The following is a 16463-nucleotide window of genomic DNA, read 5'->3' as shown; positions in this document are numbered from 1 at the left end:
CGCAGGCTCAGCGGCCATGGCTCACGGGCCTAGCCACTCCGCGGCATGTGGGATGTTCCCGGATCGGGGCACGAACCCGTGTCCCCTGCATCAGCAGGCAGACTCTCAACCACTGCACCACCAGGGAAGCCCCTAGGTCATTTTTTAAGCAGGCTTTTTCAGTCAAGAGAAACACATCCTGACAGATTTTCTTATATTAGTTCTTTGATATTTTCCTCCCCACCATTTTATCTGTTTTCTCTTTCTGGTTCTCCTATTATTGAGAATATTGAGGTATTGGATTCATGGACTAAATCTCTATTTGAAAAAAAAAAAAAGCTTCTTTCAGCTCCTATCTCTATTTTTTTGTCCTGTTTTTTTCAGATGATGTCCTACACTTCATCTTTTAGATTTTCTCCTTGCTTTTTATTTTGGCTAACATGTGTTTATAAGTTCTTTCTTGTTCTCTGATAGTTCTTGTTCTCTGATAGTTTTTCTTTTTCATTCTATCCCTGTTTCATTAATGCAATATCTTTTCTGATCTCTCCTTTCGTTGTGTTTGTTGCTTTGGTCTCTTCTATTTTGGAAGTTTTCCACGTTTTGTTATTCCTTGGCTGTCAGTTCATATAAGAGTGAATCACTAAAAAGTTGATTGGAAGTCTGAATGAAAGGCTTGAAGGTGCGCTTCTATTTTGGAAGTTTTCTATTTTGGAAGTTTTCCACGTTTTGATATTCCTTGGCTGTCATTTCATATAAGAGTGAATCATTAAAAAGTTGATCAGAAGTCTGAATGAAAGGCTTGAAGGTGGGCCTCCTTAGTGATTGGGTGACCAGGTGGCCAGCTGGCTTTTTTTTTTTTTTTTAAATTACAGCTATAGTATTTTCTCTGGGGATAGTTCTGATTCTGTAAAGGAGGCTCTTTTAATCTCTGATTGAGGAGATGATTCTAGATTCTGAACGAATTTTGGAATTAAGGGCACTTAGTTCTTATTTTTGGTGTCACATCATTCTTGCCCTTCTCTCCCTATACTTGGAGTCTCTTATACTTTTCTCATAGAATAAACTTCCAGTCTCTTGCAGGAGTTGGGGGAAATAGTTACTTGCCTACACAAGGTGGTGGTGGGAATCTGGGTCTCTAAATAAAATTTTTAATTAAACATGATTCCAGCCCCTTCTTATACCCTTCCTCTGTGGTTTCTGGTATCCTGAATTCCTGAAATTTTCTGGGATTCTGTGAGAGCAAAGTGACTTGCTTCCTGATAGCCCTCTTGACCCTCCCTCTCCCCATGCGTTTAAGTTTGATTTTCCTCTTCTCTACTAATTTTTTCTTCAGTCTTCTTTCTATCTTCAAATATTGTAGTTCAAGTTATAGAATCTTGAACATTGTTTCATTAAGGATGGAGTATGATTTTTCTGGTTCTTGTTCTCTTTGTTATTTGGGGGTCTGATCTCTCTTGGGGAGAAGGGGATTGCAATACCTCTATCTGCCACCTTCACCTGGAAAGTCCTTTATTGCCTTAATGATTTTTTAAAAATTGTGTTTGCAGAATATATAATTTCTCAAGTTCCTTTCCCTTTAAAACAAGGATTACATAAATCATTCATCAGAAGTGTTACTGAATTACATTCTATAATTGTATATGCTTCTTTTAATTGTATACTAACATACATAACTAGAAATGAGCTTGTAATTAAGCACTCAGCACTGATGAATCATAAATAATCATATTAAAAATTGTTTTGGTTAAAAAAAAGTAAATACAGATAACTCAAAAATGAACTGTTTAGAGATTTTGATATATATTGATAAACAGAAAATATTCACCAATACTGTTAGAAATCAATCACCTGTTTGAGATGACTCTATGTTACTATTGAAATTACCCAACTAAAACATTTCGGTGGGCAAGCTGTTCAGCACTGACACAGTTTTTGTTTCTCAATGCAAACTGTGTTTTTCCATAGTCATGGTCCTTTCCGTAATACTGTTTGACAACAAGGTTTTTGTTATACTGTTTGAGAGCATAGGTATTACTACACATAATAAATTAGGTCTTAAAAAGTAAAATCTTATAAAGTAAGTTTTCACAACAAGGAAGATTATTTATATTGCACTAGACAAGAAGGTGATAATAGACTTCTTAAAAAAATAGCCTTAAAAAGTCCACTTTTAAAGCAATCTTTTCTAAGTTGCCCTTTAAGGGTATGATAATTGATATATACTGTTTTAGTTTGGGCTGCTCTTAAAAAACTATCATAAACTTGGTGGTTTAAACAGCAAATATTTTTCTTAGTTCTGGAGGATGGGAAGTCCAAGATCAGGGTGCTGGCAGATCTGATGTCTAGTGAGGACTCCCTTCCTGGTTTGCAAATGGCTGTCTTCTCACTGTATCATCACATGGTGGAGAGCTAAGAGGGGGCACAAGCTCTTTTTATAAGGGCACTAATTCCACTCAGAGAGCACCACCCTTATGACCCAATTACCTCCCAAAGGTCCCACCTTCTAATACCATCACATGAGGGGTTAAGGAATTCAACACATGAATTTTTTGGTGGTGGAGGTGGGGCACAAACTTTCAGTCCATAACACATACTCAATTCAGGGTCATACAGCTGCATACATTCAAACTGGAAGGAAAAAAAAACCTTCTCAGATGTTTCTCAATTTTGAAAAGAGTTTTGTATTTAAAAACAAAACAAAAAGATATTTCTATGATAATCAAATACTTGTTTTAAAAGAAATTATATATACATATATAATTATATACATATGTTACGTATCTTATATGTTCAGAATTCTTTTAGATATCTTATAGTAATCCTTAGGGTCCTATTAGCCTTTCTTGGCTAAATAAGCTAGGTATCTATCTATAAAATATTAAGCACATATATTTATTTCTTCTATTTTTACGGCTTACATGATTTGAATATAAAGTGGTAACATGTTAAATATGGAATATTTTGAAAATTTTGAATAAACAAAAATATTATTACATAGTATATAGAGATAGCCACCTTAAAAAAATACATATTAGCATAATTTCCTCTCATCCTTTTTAAGCAGTTTTCACATGGCTGAGATCACACTGTACAGAGTAAAAACAGGACCAATTTTTTGAGTACTTCCTAAATGCTAGGCTACTTGCTAAGTGGTTCATGCACATTGTATCAACATCCCATGAGCCAGATATGTTATGTCCATGTCATAGATGAAAAAACTGAGGATTGAGGATGAGGCCATACAACTAGTAAGTGGCCAAGCTGAGACTTTAGCACAAGTTAAATTCAATGTTAAAATGCATACTCTTAACCATTATATTTATATAAATTTCTCTGTTTACCATTATAACTAACATTTCATGTCATTAACAAATCATTACAAATATCATGTAAATGAAAAATTTCAAAGCTCCCATATGATTAGGCCCCCTTCACTGAAGCCTTACAGTCAATAATATTTTAAAAGCCTTACAGTAAAAAAAAAAAAAAAAAAAAAAAAAAGCCTTACAGTAATAATATTTTAAAAATCTTTGCAAATGTTAAGAGCAAGAACGGAATATCATTGTTGTTCAAGTTGAAATGCATCTGGTTATTAGAGACTTTGAATGTTATTTATAAGCTTATTGGACATATAAAGAAATATATTTCTCAAGTAAGCACAATGTAAATAAGAAACTACAAAATGCTCTTTGGAACAAACACTGTATTACCTCATTGATTCTGGTTACATGGGGGAGGCACAGCCCTTGGGGGTAATGGAAGACCTTGTTTAAAGACCTGAAAATATTTAGATTTGTTCTCTTCCATTATTTCAAGTCACACTAGTTTAACAACATTAGTAAATCTATTCATTTTTGCCTGATATAGGTTGTTGTATTAATGGAGATAAGAATAATAATTAGTATTTCAATTCTCATGTATAATTGATTTGTTTTAAGTTCTGCAAGATAGTAGGTTCAAAGACTTTAAAATTCTCCCCTTAAAATCTTGTTTACATCATTAACTTTTATGTCTAAAGAAAAACAGTAGAAGAAAAAGGCATTTACTGAGCAAAGATAAATGCCAACTAAACCCTTATTTGAAATACCACAAAATTGTGAATTAATGGAGTTTTCTTGCATTTCTGATACCTGTTATTCTGATTTCCTCTCTAGTTACAGTATTTTCATTGGAATCTATTTAATACAAGAGTTAGAGCCACTGGTGCATTTAGTTTGATTTATCTAGTGACAATACTTCAATTATCATCCTAGGCAAATTATATTCTTTTTTTTATAAATTTATTTATTTTATTTTACTTATTTTTGGCTGCGTTGGGTCTTCGTTGCTGAGCACGGGCTTTCTCTAGTTGCGGCGAGCGGCACTACTCTTCGTTGCCGTGCACAGGCTTCTCATTGCAGTGGCTTCTCCTTGCAGAGCACGGGCTCTAGGCGCGCAAGCTTCAGTAGTTGCGGCATGCGGGCTCAGCAGTTGTGGCTCTCGGGTTCTAGAGCGCAGGCTCAGTCGTTGTGGTGCACGGGCTTAGTTGCTCCACAGAATGTGGGATCTTCCCGGACCGGGGCTCGAACCCGTGCCCCCCGAGTTGGCATGTGGATTCTTAACCACTGCACCACCAGGGAAGCCCGCAAATTATATTCTTGAGAGTAAATCTAATTTTGGTTTAATCCTCCAAGTAATTTTAATTCATTTTCCGTATATCTTGACAAAGTAATTATGAAAAAAAAACCCATTATGGATACATTACTATGATATTTGGGAAAAATATCACTTCCCAAAAGACATATGCATTGTTAGTTGGTGTTAGTGAATTATATGACCTTGAAAGTTACAAGACTATGCCAGAATGATTTATCAACTTTAAACCACAGAAGGGTAAAGAGATGTAAGGCTGATAGGCCAGGAATTTTGTGATTTGAGAGGTGAGTAAATAGGCAGCATTATCTTGCTACCTTATACATTCTGCCTGGTGTACTGGTAACATGGGCATTGGTTTAATGGCTTGTTTTGTGGGAGAAGCTTTATCCTCTACCTCATCATTTATGTAAAATTTAAGCAGCATATAAATATATATTTAATTTGAATTTGCTGTATCAGATGTCTTTATTCTCCTGAATAACCTTATTAACAGTTTTCTTAAAAGTTTACTTCTCTTTCTATAAGCTTGGCTTCAGATAACCAATCTATATTATATCTACAAAGGAAACAAACTGTATACTTTTTAGGCTATAAAAATAACAATAAACCCCACAAATTTGCAGTAGTTGGTATTTAAGAAATGAATTTCATTGGACAAAAATTGTAAGTACTACAAAAGGTCTGAACTTCTGAGACTGGACAAGAATTCCACCTAGACAAGCCCACTGTATATGTTATATGAACATATACAGTTGGGAATGCAAATTAGCACAACCTACCTAGAAAGTGATTAGGCAAAGGTATCAAAACTCTTAAGTGATGCATAAGATATACATAATAGTAACAATTACATTATAATAACAACAAAAAAGAAATATGATTAATGAGTAAAGTATTTATGACAATTTCAGGTAAAGCAGGACCTATGTAGTATGACCTCAACAATGTTAACATTTGTGTAAACATGCATTTGTTTGTGTGCATAAATACATAAAGACTAAAGGGTTTTGACAGTATTTATCTCTCACTAGCAGAAATACTGGTGATTCTTCTTTATATTATTATGTAGTTTTCTATATTAAGCACTTAGTCCTATAAAAATAAGAAAAAATTATTTAAAACAGATACAAGAGCAACAGCAATGTTAACATCTTAATGAAACTCAAATTCCACCAGAGCATACAACCCTGGGTTTAAGTGAACTGGCAGAATCACTTTATCTTCGGTCTTTTTAGTAGTATCAAACAGTAACAATTTGATCTGAAGGTTTCAGAAACATCACCAATATACTTTCTGTCTATTGGAAACTTAAAATATATGTAGATATTAAATCCTTGCTAAAGAAAGTATTATCTAAAAGCAACTCTAGTACTTACAGGCTGTTAACAAGCTAATTGTTCTATTATATTCTCTGTTTTTCTCTTCTTTCATTAACTTCTAAAAATGTAAAATAAACCAAGAGAAGTCACCTTCATTAGAATTCATTTACTCATTCAATTAGTAACTATTTTTAAGTACTTGCTATGTGCCAAACAATGTTTTAGGCACTGGAGATTCTGCAGTGAAGAAAATAAAATTCTTGTCTGGTAGAGGAACAAATATTATCTCTACCATGTAATGATGATATGCTGTGAATGAAGAAATATTCATTAATAGGCTAGGCTTTACAGACAGTAGAAAACAAAAGTTATAAATTTCTTGTTTAGCAAAGAAAATAAAATTATCACCTTTATTTACTCTAAGACATATTATTCTTATTTAGTTAATTAAAGAAATTGAAATTGCTTGATTACTTACCCCAATATTAAATGTCCCTGTAAAATACTCCATATTTGCTTGAATGAACCAAATGTTGCTTAACCCTAGTTCGTCACTTCTCTTCTTAGCACGAATTAATGATAATTCCTTGTTTTCTATTAATGTAACCTAGATTGTACCCAGGAAACAATAGTATATTCAGTAACATAATTCAGACATTAGGGCAAAGTATTATTACTGTGTTTACTAGCTTTAATAATGTAGATCATATTATATTGATCCTTATCCTATGCCAGGAAGTAGGCCAGATAATAAAGTACAAACATGAGGGCTTCCCTGGTGGCATAGTGGTTGGGAGTCCGCCTGCTGAGGCAGGGGATGCGGGTTCGTACCCCGGTCCGGGAGGATCCCACATGCTGCGGAGCGGCTGGGCCTGTGGGCCATGGCCGCTGGGCCTGCGCGTCCGGAGCCTGTGCTCCGCATCGGGAGAGGCCACAACAGTGAGGGGCCCGCGTACCGCAAAAAAAAAAAAAAAAAAAGAACAAGGTCCTTGAACTCTTGAAGCTCCTAGATAGTGATATAAGTGAAACAGGCAATTATAATACAGTGAGTGATAAGTGTTTAATGAAATACATATAATGTGTTATCAGAGCACGCAGACTAAGGGAGGTTTTAGTCATTTAATGTGAAAGAGTAACATATTAACTGAGGCCTGAAGAGTGAATAGAAATCAGCTGCGGGAATAAAGGTGTGTTTCTAGCAGAGAGAGAAACATGTATGAAGGCCCAAGGTAAGAAAGATACGGTGTATTTGAAGAACTGAAAAAACTGGTATAGCTGGGGTACAGTGTGTGATGGTGACGGCGGAGGTAGGGAGACAGGGTGTGGGATGTAGGAATCAGGCTGGAGAGGTAACAGGAGCCAGATCATGTGCAATGAAAGGAGGTCTGGTTGCTGCAATGCATAGTATGGACTAGTGGGGGAGAGGCAGAAGGCAGGGCAACCAGTTCAGAATTTCTAACAGTAATCCAGGCCAAGGAAGGTGGGAGACCATCACTGGTTTAGATGGAGAAAAGTGGGCAGCAAAGTTGAGTCACTTTCATCACTATCATTCCTAGTTTGGTCCTTATTTTGTCCTTATGCTTGTCTTTGTGGAAAAATCCTGGATCCCTTTGTATAAAAAGCCTGACAGAGGATACTTGGGGTCAAAGGTTTTCCAGGCTTTATTCTAGTCAAGACTTCCCGTTTCCAGTTTCAACATTTCTAAGTTTCCAGAGCTGTTGGGAAGGGTAAAAAAGACACCATATCCCTGCCTGACTCTACATCTCCAGGATTCTGCTCTATGAGCTTTATTCCTCTTACTCCAACCATGAAATTGTTGTTTTCCTTAGTGATGAAATGAACATCTGCCTGTTTCTCCCAGTATTCCTCATTTATTTTGCTCTTTATTTTCTAAGAAAGATAAAGAAAAATACTCTCTACTCTCTATCATTCTGCTACATATCATTCTGGCTAGTCTATGAGTTCTTCCACATTTTTTCTTCTGAGAATAATCACTTTAATTATTTTGTAATTTCCGGAGAGCTCACAAACAAAGGATATGCCCCGGTTCAATCATCAGATTCTAGACTTCTATGCTGAAAGATGGTCACTGTGAGGAAATGATTTAATGTGACAGAAGACTAAAAGCAGCACACACTTCTAACAAATGGTGGCAACAATCGTATAAATTATGGTACATTTACTTAAAAACATATTATGCAGTCACATTTTAAGTGATATTTTAATGATGACATTTGAAACTATTTGCAATAGCGAAAAACATTTATGATATAAGATTGAGTGAAAGCAGGTGACTGAAATTGTACTTGAATTTTTAGAATTTGCAGCAATAAGCATCCTCATGAACAATGACAAAAAGAACATGGGGAGAAATGCATTTGGTGGATCAGTTGGTAGATTTGCGGTTTCTTTTTCTTTAAAAAATGTTGTTACAATTCTGATACAATGAATAAAAATCAAGCTACCAAAGAATATGCTCAACAAGTTTCAGAACCTAGTATTTCCAGTATAAAACTATATTGACAACTAAACTGGCTTCATCATTAATTATTTTATTTGAGTGGAATAATTATTTCTTTTAAAAATTATTTAAAAATACAGCCCTTTTATAAAAAATAAAAAATGTAGTGGTCCTACTTACTTTTCTTCCCTATGATTCTGAATCTTAGAAGTTTAGTTCAAAGAAATATAAAATGCCTGTGCCACATATTTGACCTGGGTGAATGATTATAAACTCAAAGAGGAGGAAAAAGCCAGACTCAGCTAACTGAATTGTGTAGTTTCCTTTCGTCTATTATTCAGACTTTACCTGGCATGATGGCAGCATGTGAGCAAGGACAATCCCAACATGGCCCTGAAAAAGGAAAAAAAAGAAACAAGTTAACTTTGGTCTCTAAGGCTTTTGTTTATTCTGAGACAATAATCTTGCCGAATAAAAACATGACCTTTAATATAGTATAGTAAAGCCACATTGTCTTGGAAAGGCTAAAGAGAATAAAGGAGATATAGAATACCCCACCACTGCAGAAATCCACAATTCTGTCACCAGGTTTGGCCTGATTTGTCACCACATAAACAAGGTTGTTTAACTGTTGCTGCTTCCTCAAAGCTCGATCACTGGACATTTTACCTGGGAAAGACAAGAGATGAAGACAATGACACGTTATATGTTGTAGGGGACTGAGATGGCACTCGTGGACTAGACTAGCAGCCTACAGGAAGAGCGGTACAGATGTAAGTGGATTACACATTCCATGTAATCCTCCACGAGAGGATTAGAGAACTGGAACCCAGAGGTGAACTCTATTTTGCTTCTTTTTACTTTTATTCCTACCCAACTTTTCTTTCAATAGTCATTAACAGAAAATCTATGAAAAAATGTCTTTGAAGGAGAGGAAACAATAAGTGAAACATTAACTTCAGAGTCATAAAGTGTTCAATAAATGTTTACTGGATGAATAAAAATTAACAGTAATAATCTCTTCCCTCTATCCCTCTCAGAGACATAGTGTAAAGATTACCTAATTTCAGCACATTGCTTAAATCGCTTTGGAGAAAAGAGACCTATAATAATAAAAACATTTTTATTATTTAACTGGCACATCCGTGATCTCTTAATTCTTCTAGTTAGGACACTTGGAACATAGGTGTCACATTGTTTAAAATATATCAATGGTTATTGTATTTAGAAATAAATTAGATTTTCGTATTTCTGCTTTGAAACTTCCTTTCCTTATGAGTGTGTCAGACACAGAAATTTAATGCAATTAGGGATTGAGGACAGGGCATTTCCAAGTACAAAATGCCTTGGGTGGGCCTAGCAGCATGAAAACATCCTTACTTTTCTTTCAAAAGCTACTTGTCAAGTCCACTAAAATATCTTCAGAAGAATGCATAAAATTATTTGTTTTTACATATTTCAAATGCACTGCTCATAAGAGCAAGATTAAGAAAATATAAGAGAGTAGCTCCCAGTGATATAGATAAAAGAAAAAACCCAGATAACTTTTTGGCTTGATCAAAAATTATTTACAGATACAAAGTTTCCCCACTCCATTTTCACAGAAAAATTGCATGGATTTTTTTCTTTTCTGTTTTCCTTCTTTCTTACGTTACTAAAATTAAAACACTGGGAAACTTTTAGGAAAAAATAGAAAATGTGGATTTAAAAAGATCTATATGAGAGAAGAAGTCCATTATCTCATAATTCATAGGTAATATTTCTGTATATATGTACTTCCAGCTATACCCATAAGTTCATAATTTTCTAGATGGCATAGGAAACATTATGATATAAATCTTTCTGTGCCCATGAATTTGTTTCTACAAGTTTTAATGGCTGCATAGTATTCTATTAACTATCTATACACAACTTATTTAACCAATTTCCTATTGTAACAATGCGGTCATCATCATACAACTGAATCATTGTGTGTGTTCTTAATTATTTAGCATCGCCTAATGTGAATTTCAAACATGAAAAGCATTTAAATCAATTGTTTGGTGATTTCTTTTGTGAAGACAGTTTCATGTAGCTTTAAAAAAATTATTTTCATTTTTCTCTAATAATATAATGGCAAAATATTTAAACAGAGTTAGTGAAAGCCCTTGTGATCCCACCTTCAGTGGATAGCCACTCCTAAGAGGTTTTATTATGACAATTTTCAAACACAAGGCAAAGTTGAAAGAATTAAGATTCAGTGAATAGCTCTATACCCTCCACCTAGATTCTACCATTAGCAACTTACTAGACTTGGTTTATCACACGTCTATCTATCTATCCATCCCTCTATCCATTCAGTCATAAATCCACCTAATTATTTATTTTTATTATGGCAGTGCAGTTTTGATTTGGAGGAAGAAGAATAAGAACAAGGAAGGGGAGTAAGAAGGGGAAGATCAGAAGGCAAAAAGGAAAAGTACTTTTGAGGCCCTTGGGAGAGCGAGAGTCACAAATGCTGCTATTAAATGGAGCCACCACGAGGCAAGAAATGAGCACAAGCATTTTAGACTTTGCTCTGTTTGTGGATTTCTTAACAGATCTTAGACAAAGAATTTTCATAAAACAAAGTCAAAAGAAATTATCTTTTGTTAAGAACAAGGAGATAAGAAAATAAAACTTATTTAATGGAATATCTAATAGTAAGTTCTGTACTGTACTTCTATTAGATATTTAGAATGACCTAACTTTCTTAGGTCTGTTTCAAAAGCAAATGTTGATGAAGATCTTTTTTTCTTGCTAAGCCTGCCTCTTTGCATATGAAGAATCTGTGCTTAAATGAAGGTTGAAGGCAAAGAGGTACCTTTCAGGTTTGTGTTTAAATAGAGAGACTATTAAGGTGCCCATAATATTCACAGGTTGGGCTAAAAATACACTAGCATGATGCCTCAGTGCTTTATGGAAAAACTGCCTCTAATGAAGCATTCCTCCTCACCATTCTAGTTTTATAAGTGAGTAGGGTCTTAAACACATCGAACAAGGTAATAAAGTGTTATTTTGAGACACCATATTCATTTAAAAACCAAATCCTACTTTCTATTTATATCCAACATTCTTGTGCCTGACACTATTTACAAGCATAAAAATGTTTACATATTTATTTATTGATTTATTTTTGGCTGCGTTGGGTCTTTGTTGCTGTGCGTGGACTTTCTCCAGTTGTGGTGAGCGGGGGCTACTCTTCGTCGTGGTGCACGGGCTTTTCATTGTTGTGGCTCCTCTTGTTTCGGAGCACGGGCTCTAGGCGCGGGCTTCAGTAGTTGTTGTACACAGGCTCAGTAGTTGTGGCTCATGGGCTCTTGAGCGCAGGCTCAGCAGTTGTGGTGCATGGGCTTAGTTGCCCGGTGGCATGTGAGATCTTCCTGGACCAGGGATTGAACCTGTGTTCCCTGCATTGGCAGGTGGATTCTTAACCACTGTGCCACCAGGGAAGTCCCTATATTTTTAACTTGACTAAAAACAATGGTTCTTTAGGTGTCATCATGGAAAAACAAAACCCAAGAATCAAATGTTTTAATACAAATGATCTTATTTGTCCTGCAATGTAATCCTCCTACAGTGGAGTCTTCTCCTTGTCTAATTCAAGTTAGGAGGAACCTGATTAGACAACTTCAATGTTGTTTGCATTACCCAAAAAGAAAGTACAAGGAAAAGTAAAGGAGACAATTTTTAAACTAAGGAAGAGCCATATTAGGACATCCGCATCTTTGGTCAGTTCAAAGCATCAAAAAAAGCAGAAAGAAAAAAAAAAGCCATGGATGGAAAATGTGCACATGTGCAGCCAGGACACCTGTTCAGTCTAGTAAATTGTGCTTAAGATCAGGCAGCTCTTAATTTACTCTTTCTTAGTCTGAAGCAACAAAGTACCTTGAATATTATAATATACTGGTAAAAGGAAAGTGGTTGGGTGCTTGGATACATATTAGACTTTATTTGCTGTTTTGTTTTCCAAGTATTTCTTTGAGATGTAGTATACCACCCACATTCTGTGAATTTTTAAAAAATATAATTAAATATGGAGACAAAGAAAAGGGCTAAAACTAATGGTTCAGAGATTTTTTTTTTTTTTGCGGTACGCGGGCCTCTCACTGTTGTGGCCTCTCCCGTTGCGGAGCACAGGCTCCAGACACGCAGGCTCAGCGGCCATGGCTCACGGGCCCAGCCGCTCCGCGGCATGTGGGATCTTCCTGGGCCAGGGCACGAACCCGTGTCCGCTGCATCGGCAGGCGGACTCTCAACCACTGTGCCACCAGGGAAGCCTGGTTCAGAGATTTTTAAAATATGTTTTTGTTTGAAAAGCTATAAAACCAAGAGAGAAAGAGTAAATTTCTTCAACAGTGATGGGTGCAGTACAGACGTGGTAGAGAAGGTGTGAGACAATTGAATACACAAGGTGGCACCGATAGAACCTTTGGCAGGTGAGAAGAAGGGTGACAACCACAACTTTTAATGTTTTTAAGAGGCCTGATTAACAACATTAAGACAAGCTGATGAATGGTCACTTATCATGTTTCATAGGGCAATGGACAGTGAAGGCCAAGCTCCACCTTCAGGGTAGCTATGGTTTTCATGCTTGGAACCGTCACTAAGCTCCTACTATATGCCCAGTACTTGTCCAGGTACCGAGGACACAACTCAAAGTGAATAAGACAGTTCCTGTCCTTCAGGAGCTAAGAAGGTATCTAAGAAGACGGTACGGGTGTTCATTATGTGCAAAGGTATGTGCACTGCAGATAAAGAGCTAACTGAGACATCACAGAGGATTTTGCAGAGATGTGTGGGGCATTTCAGCTGAGTCTTTAAGGAGGAACAGAAACTTGCCAGGTAGAATGGCAGGGAAAGCATGATATGATATGGCATACTTAGGGAGAAAATGCAATTAGCTCACTTGTGCTTGAAAATGAGGATCAATGGGAAAGTGGTAGAGCATAAGATAGAACTGAAAATTTGGCAGGGACAGATGGGAAATGGCGTTGCTTGTTATCTTGCCTCTCTGTGCTGTACAGAAAACATGGCCTTGCTTTAATACTTAATATGTATGCTTAGAGCTCCTTAGAGACAAGTTCTCTTTGAATAGACAGCTCTGTTATTTTTACATTATTCCATACGAAAGATGCTCTTTTATATTGCTAGCCTGCATCATTTTTATTCTGGATAGAGTATATCCCCAAATTAGATAGAATTATTCATAAAATTATGTGGAGCATTCAACCTCAACTGATGCTAATGTCATTAAATGATTTAATTAAGAAAATGGAATTGAATAAATTGAGCTTATTGAATCATTTTGAGCTCTGCTGTTCTAGACGAGAAAGCCTTTGGTCTCCTTATTGGATTGTCCTTCCCACTCTCCTTCCCAGGCTCCTCTCCCCATGGCAGTCCCTGAAATGCTGTGCTCACCAGGTTCTGTCTCTGTGCCATAGCTCATCACTGAGTGTGATTTTCTTGAGTATATTACTAAAGTCCCTTCCAAAACTGCCTAGGAAAATACCTGTCCTTGCTTAAAATACCTTTAAAGGCTTAAAGGTATTTAAGCCTTTATGCCTTATGAAAAAAGTCCTGACTTCTTGGCAAAGGCCTTTAATGATCTGCGCCCTGTTAATTTGCCGACCTTACCTTCTGCTACTTTCATAATATATCCCCTATGTTCCAGCCTCTCTGAACAATGGATATAGTTCCTTGAATTTATCATGGCTGGTGAGTCAAGTTGCTTTATAAATTTGTTCTCTTCGCTTGAAACCTATTCCTCGCTCCTGGCTACACTGACATGTATTCCTTTTGTAATAAGTTTTTTTTTTTTTTAAAGACAAAAGAGAAAAATGTTACTTTTTCAAACTATTTATTATATTTCCTGTTATTATTAACTACTGAAGAAGTTTTCTTATTATAAAATGATTTACCTAGGCATTATTCATTATACCAACTACCCAAAAAGGACCGTTAGCTGAAATTGCTTCTGTGTGCATGAAATAGATACAGATGATTTTTCCTGGAACTACATAAACTTGGGCCCAATTAAATGGATAGAGTATTAGGAGACTGACAGGCATATAACAGGTGCTTAATAAAAGTTTAATGAATGAAATTTCTCTGTAGTTATGACTTAGCATTTCAAGGCAGTAAGTTAACTTTTGCACATATTAAGTATGAAAACAAATTCAACTGTATTTGAAAATATACTGTATTGAAATAGAAAAGGAAGTCAACTATGAAACAATTTTAAAACTGGGGATGGAAAAGCTTCCAAAAACTTTAATGAGGGAATAAGAAAGCTGCCCTTTAAAGCTATACCAAAAACTAGAACAGCGTAAATAAAATTCCTAAAGAAACTCCTAAGAAGCATGAAACTAAGCGGCAACATAAAGTTTACATTTTAGGTTAGGGCAACCTCATTTTAAATTTTGGAAATGACTTGTTGGAAATACTGAAAATTTAGAATAGTTGGAATTTACATTTTTTAAAGCCAGTTGCAGGCTAGCATCACTAATCCTCTTAGCCATACTGACCCCAGAGTGACAATACTCTTGCAACAGTGGATACCTTTTCCCTCTCTCCCCCATCCCCAGCCCATTCATACATCCTACAGTGCAGTCTATGAAATCAGTAATACTGTAACAGTGTGATGGCATTTTCACTCTGATAGTTTTGTTATAGATATTATGAGTTGTCAATAATTATCAATTAGAAATTCAAAATTCAAAAGAAGCCAATTTATTCCTCTCTAAACTGAGGAATACTGACCTCATAAAATATCTTTATCAATCAATCATTCAACCAACAAATCAACCAACTAACTTGACCTACACAGAACTGTTCTAGACAATGTTAGGGTCACAAAGATGTCTATCGCTTGATTTCTGTCCTTAATGAACTTACACCTAATTTAAAACAGTACAAAAACATTATATATGACCTTAGAAGATGTATTTTACTAACCACATTGTACAGTATTTTTAATGACATTTTAACAGCCCTAACTTAAAAGAATCCATACTTCTTTCCTTAAAGCTTCTAAAATGATTGACAATTGTTTATATAATGCTCTGCAGTTTATTAAGCACTTGCACATTTGATACATCATCTAACCTCAATATTGTCAGGTTGCTAGGTGGATAACCTGTTCCTTGTTTTACAAATGAGGACACAGCACTGAAGAGGTTGCTCAAACTTAGCATTTGTTTAAAGACACAGCTGGTAGGCAGTGAACATGGGACTCTAACCAAGGATTTCTTAACTTTAGGTTCAGTCTTCTTTGCAATATGGTCTGCCATTTCTTAAGTAGATGACTTTGTGATTTCAGAATTTCAGGGCTGGTCCTTTTTTTCTTTTACCTGTTCAAGGAAATGAGGTACTTTCTGGCAGGGAAATGAGGGATATCCCTAGCAATTATATCTTAGGGAAAAAAAGTGAATTCTTCAGAATCAGTCATAAAATGCATTTTATTTCAGTTTTCCTCTAAATAAAATTTCCAAAAGCAGGCTTACCAGTAAAAAGGATCAATTTAAGTTCTGAACTTCAATATTTTGGAATATATCACTAAGGCATTATCTGCAGGTCTCATAAGTCACTCTGTTTAATGAATTGAACTTCGAGTGTCACCCTTTCCAGAAAAAGACCATTTCCTCACCTTGGAACTGTAGCAACCTTTTAAATTTTATAGAAAAGTGATATGGGGAGGTTGAGCAATCAATTTGTTGCAAAATCGGATTATCCAGGAGGAAAAACTGAAAATAGATTGGGATGATCTTTCTCGTTATAGTACTGCAGATGCTGACAAATACAGCATGCACCTTCACCCTTCCATATCTAATTCCAGGGCATCTTTTAAAAAAACAGTAACTACAAGTACTTAGGCAAGATGCACAGTTGAGGAACAATAGTTGAAGAAAGTATAGCCACATTATTTGCCAAATCAAAACTTCTGTTTTGTTTATAAAAGAGCTTAGATACATTGAATAGTGGAAAATTTAAAACTTGTTATTCCTGCTATTTTTTTCTCTAAGATGAATAAAACATTTTGACTTCAGAAT

At 35.7% G+C, this 16463-nt stretch overlaps 1 protein-coding gene across 1 annotated transcript in view; it reads right to left on the bottom strand.

Annotated features, from left to right (window-relative positions):
- GSTCD (glutathione S-transferase C-terminal domain containing) overlaps positions 1 to 16463 on the bottom strand; it is a 132189-nt gene that overhangs the window by 21602 nt on the left and 94124 nt on the right. The window contains exons 6-8 of the mRNA XM_029235395.1: positions 8948 to 9063; positions 8743 to 8787; positions 6412 to 6540 (exon numbers count right to left, since the gene is read on the bottom strand). Coding sequence (XP_029091228.1) covers positions 6412 to 6540; positions 8743 to 8787; positions 8948 to 9063 — 290 coding nt within the window. The remainder of the gene's footprint in view (positions 1 to 6411; positions 6541 to 8742; positions 8788 to 8947; positions 9064 to 16463) is intronic.

The sequence above is a fragment of the Monodon monoceros genome, unplaced genomic scaffold, assembly GCF_005190385.1.
Source record: "Monodon monoceros isolate NGI ecotype Baffin Bay Population unplaced genomic scaffold, NGI_Narwhal_1 Super_Scaffold_20, whole genome shotgun sequence".
Taxonomy (NCBI): domain Eukaryota; kingdom Metazoa; phylum Chordata; class Mammalia; order Artiodactyla; family Monodontidae; genus Monodon; species Monodon monoceros.
The sequence above is the reverse complement of the archived record's forward strand: the minus strand, read 5'-3'. Positions and strand labels throughout refer to the sequence as shown.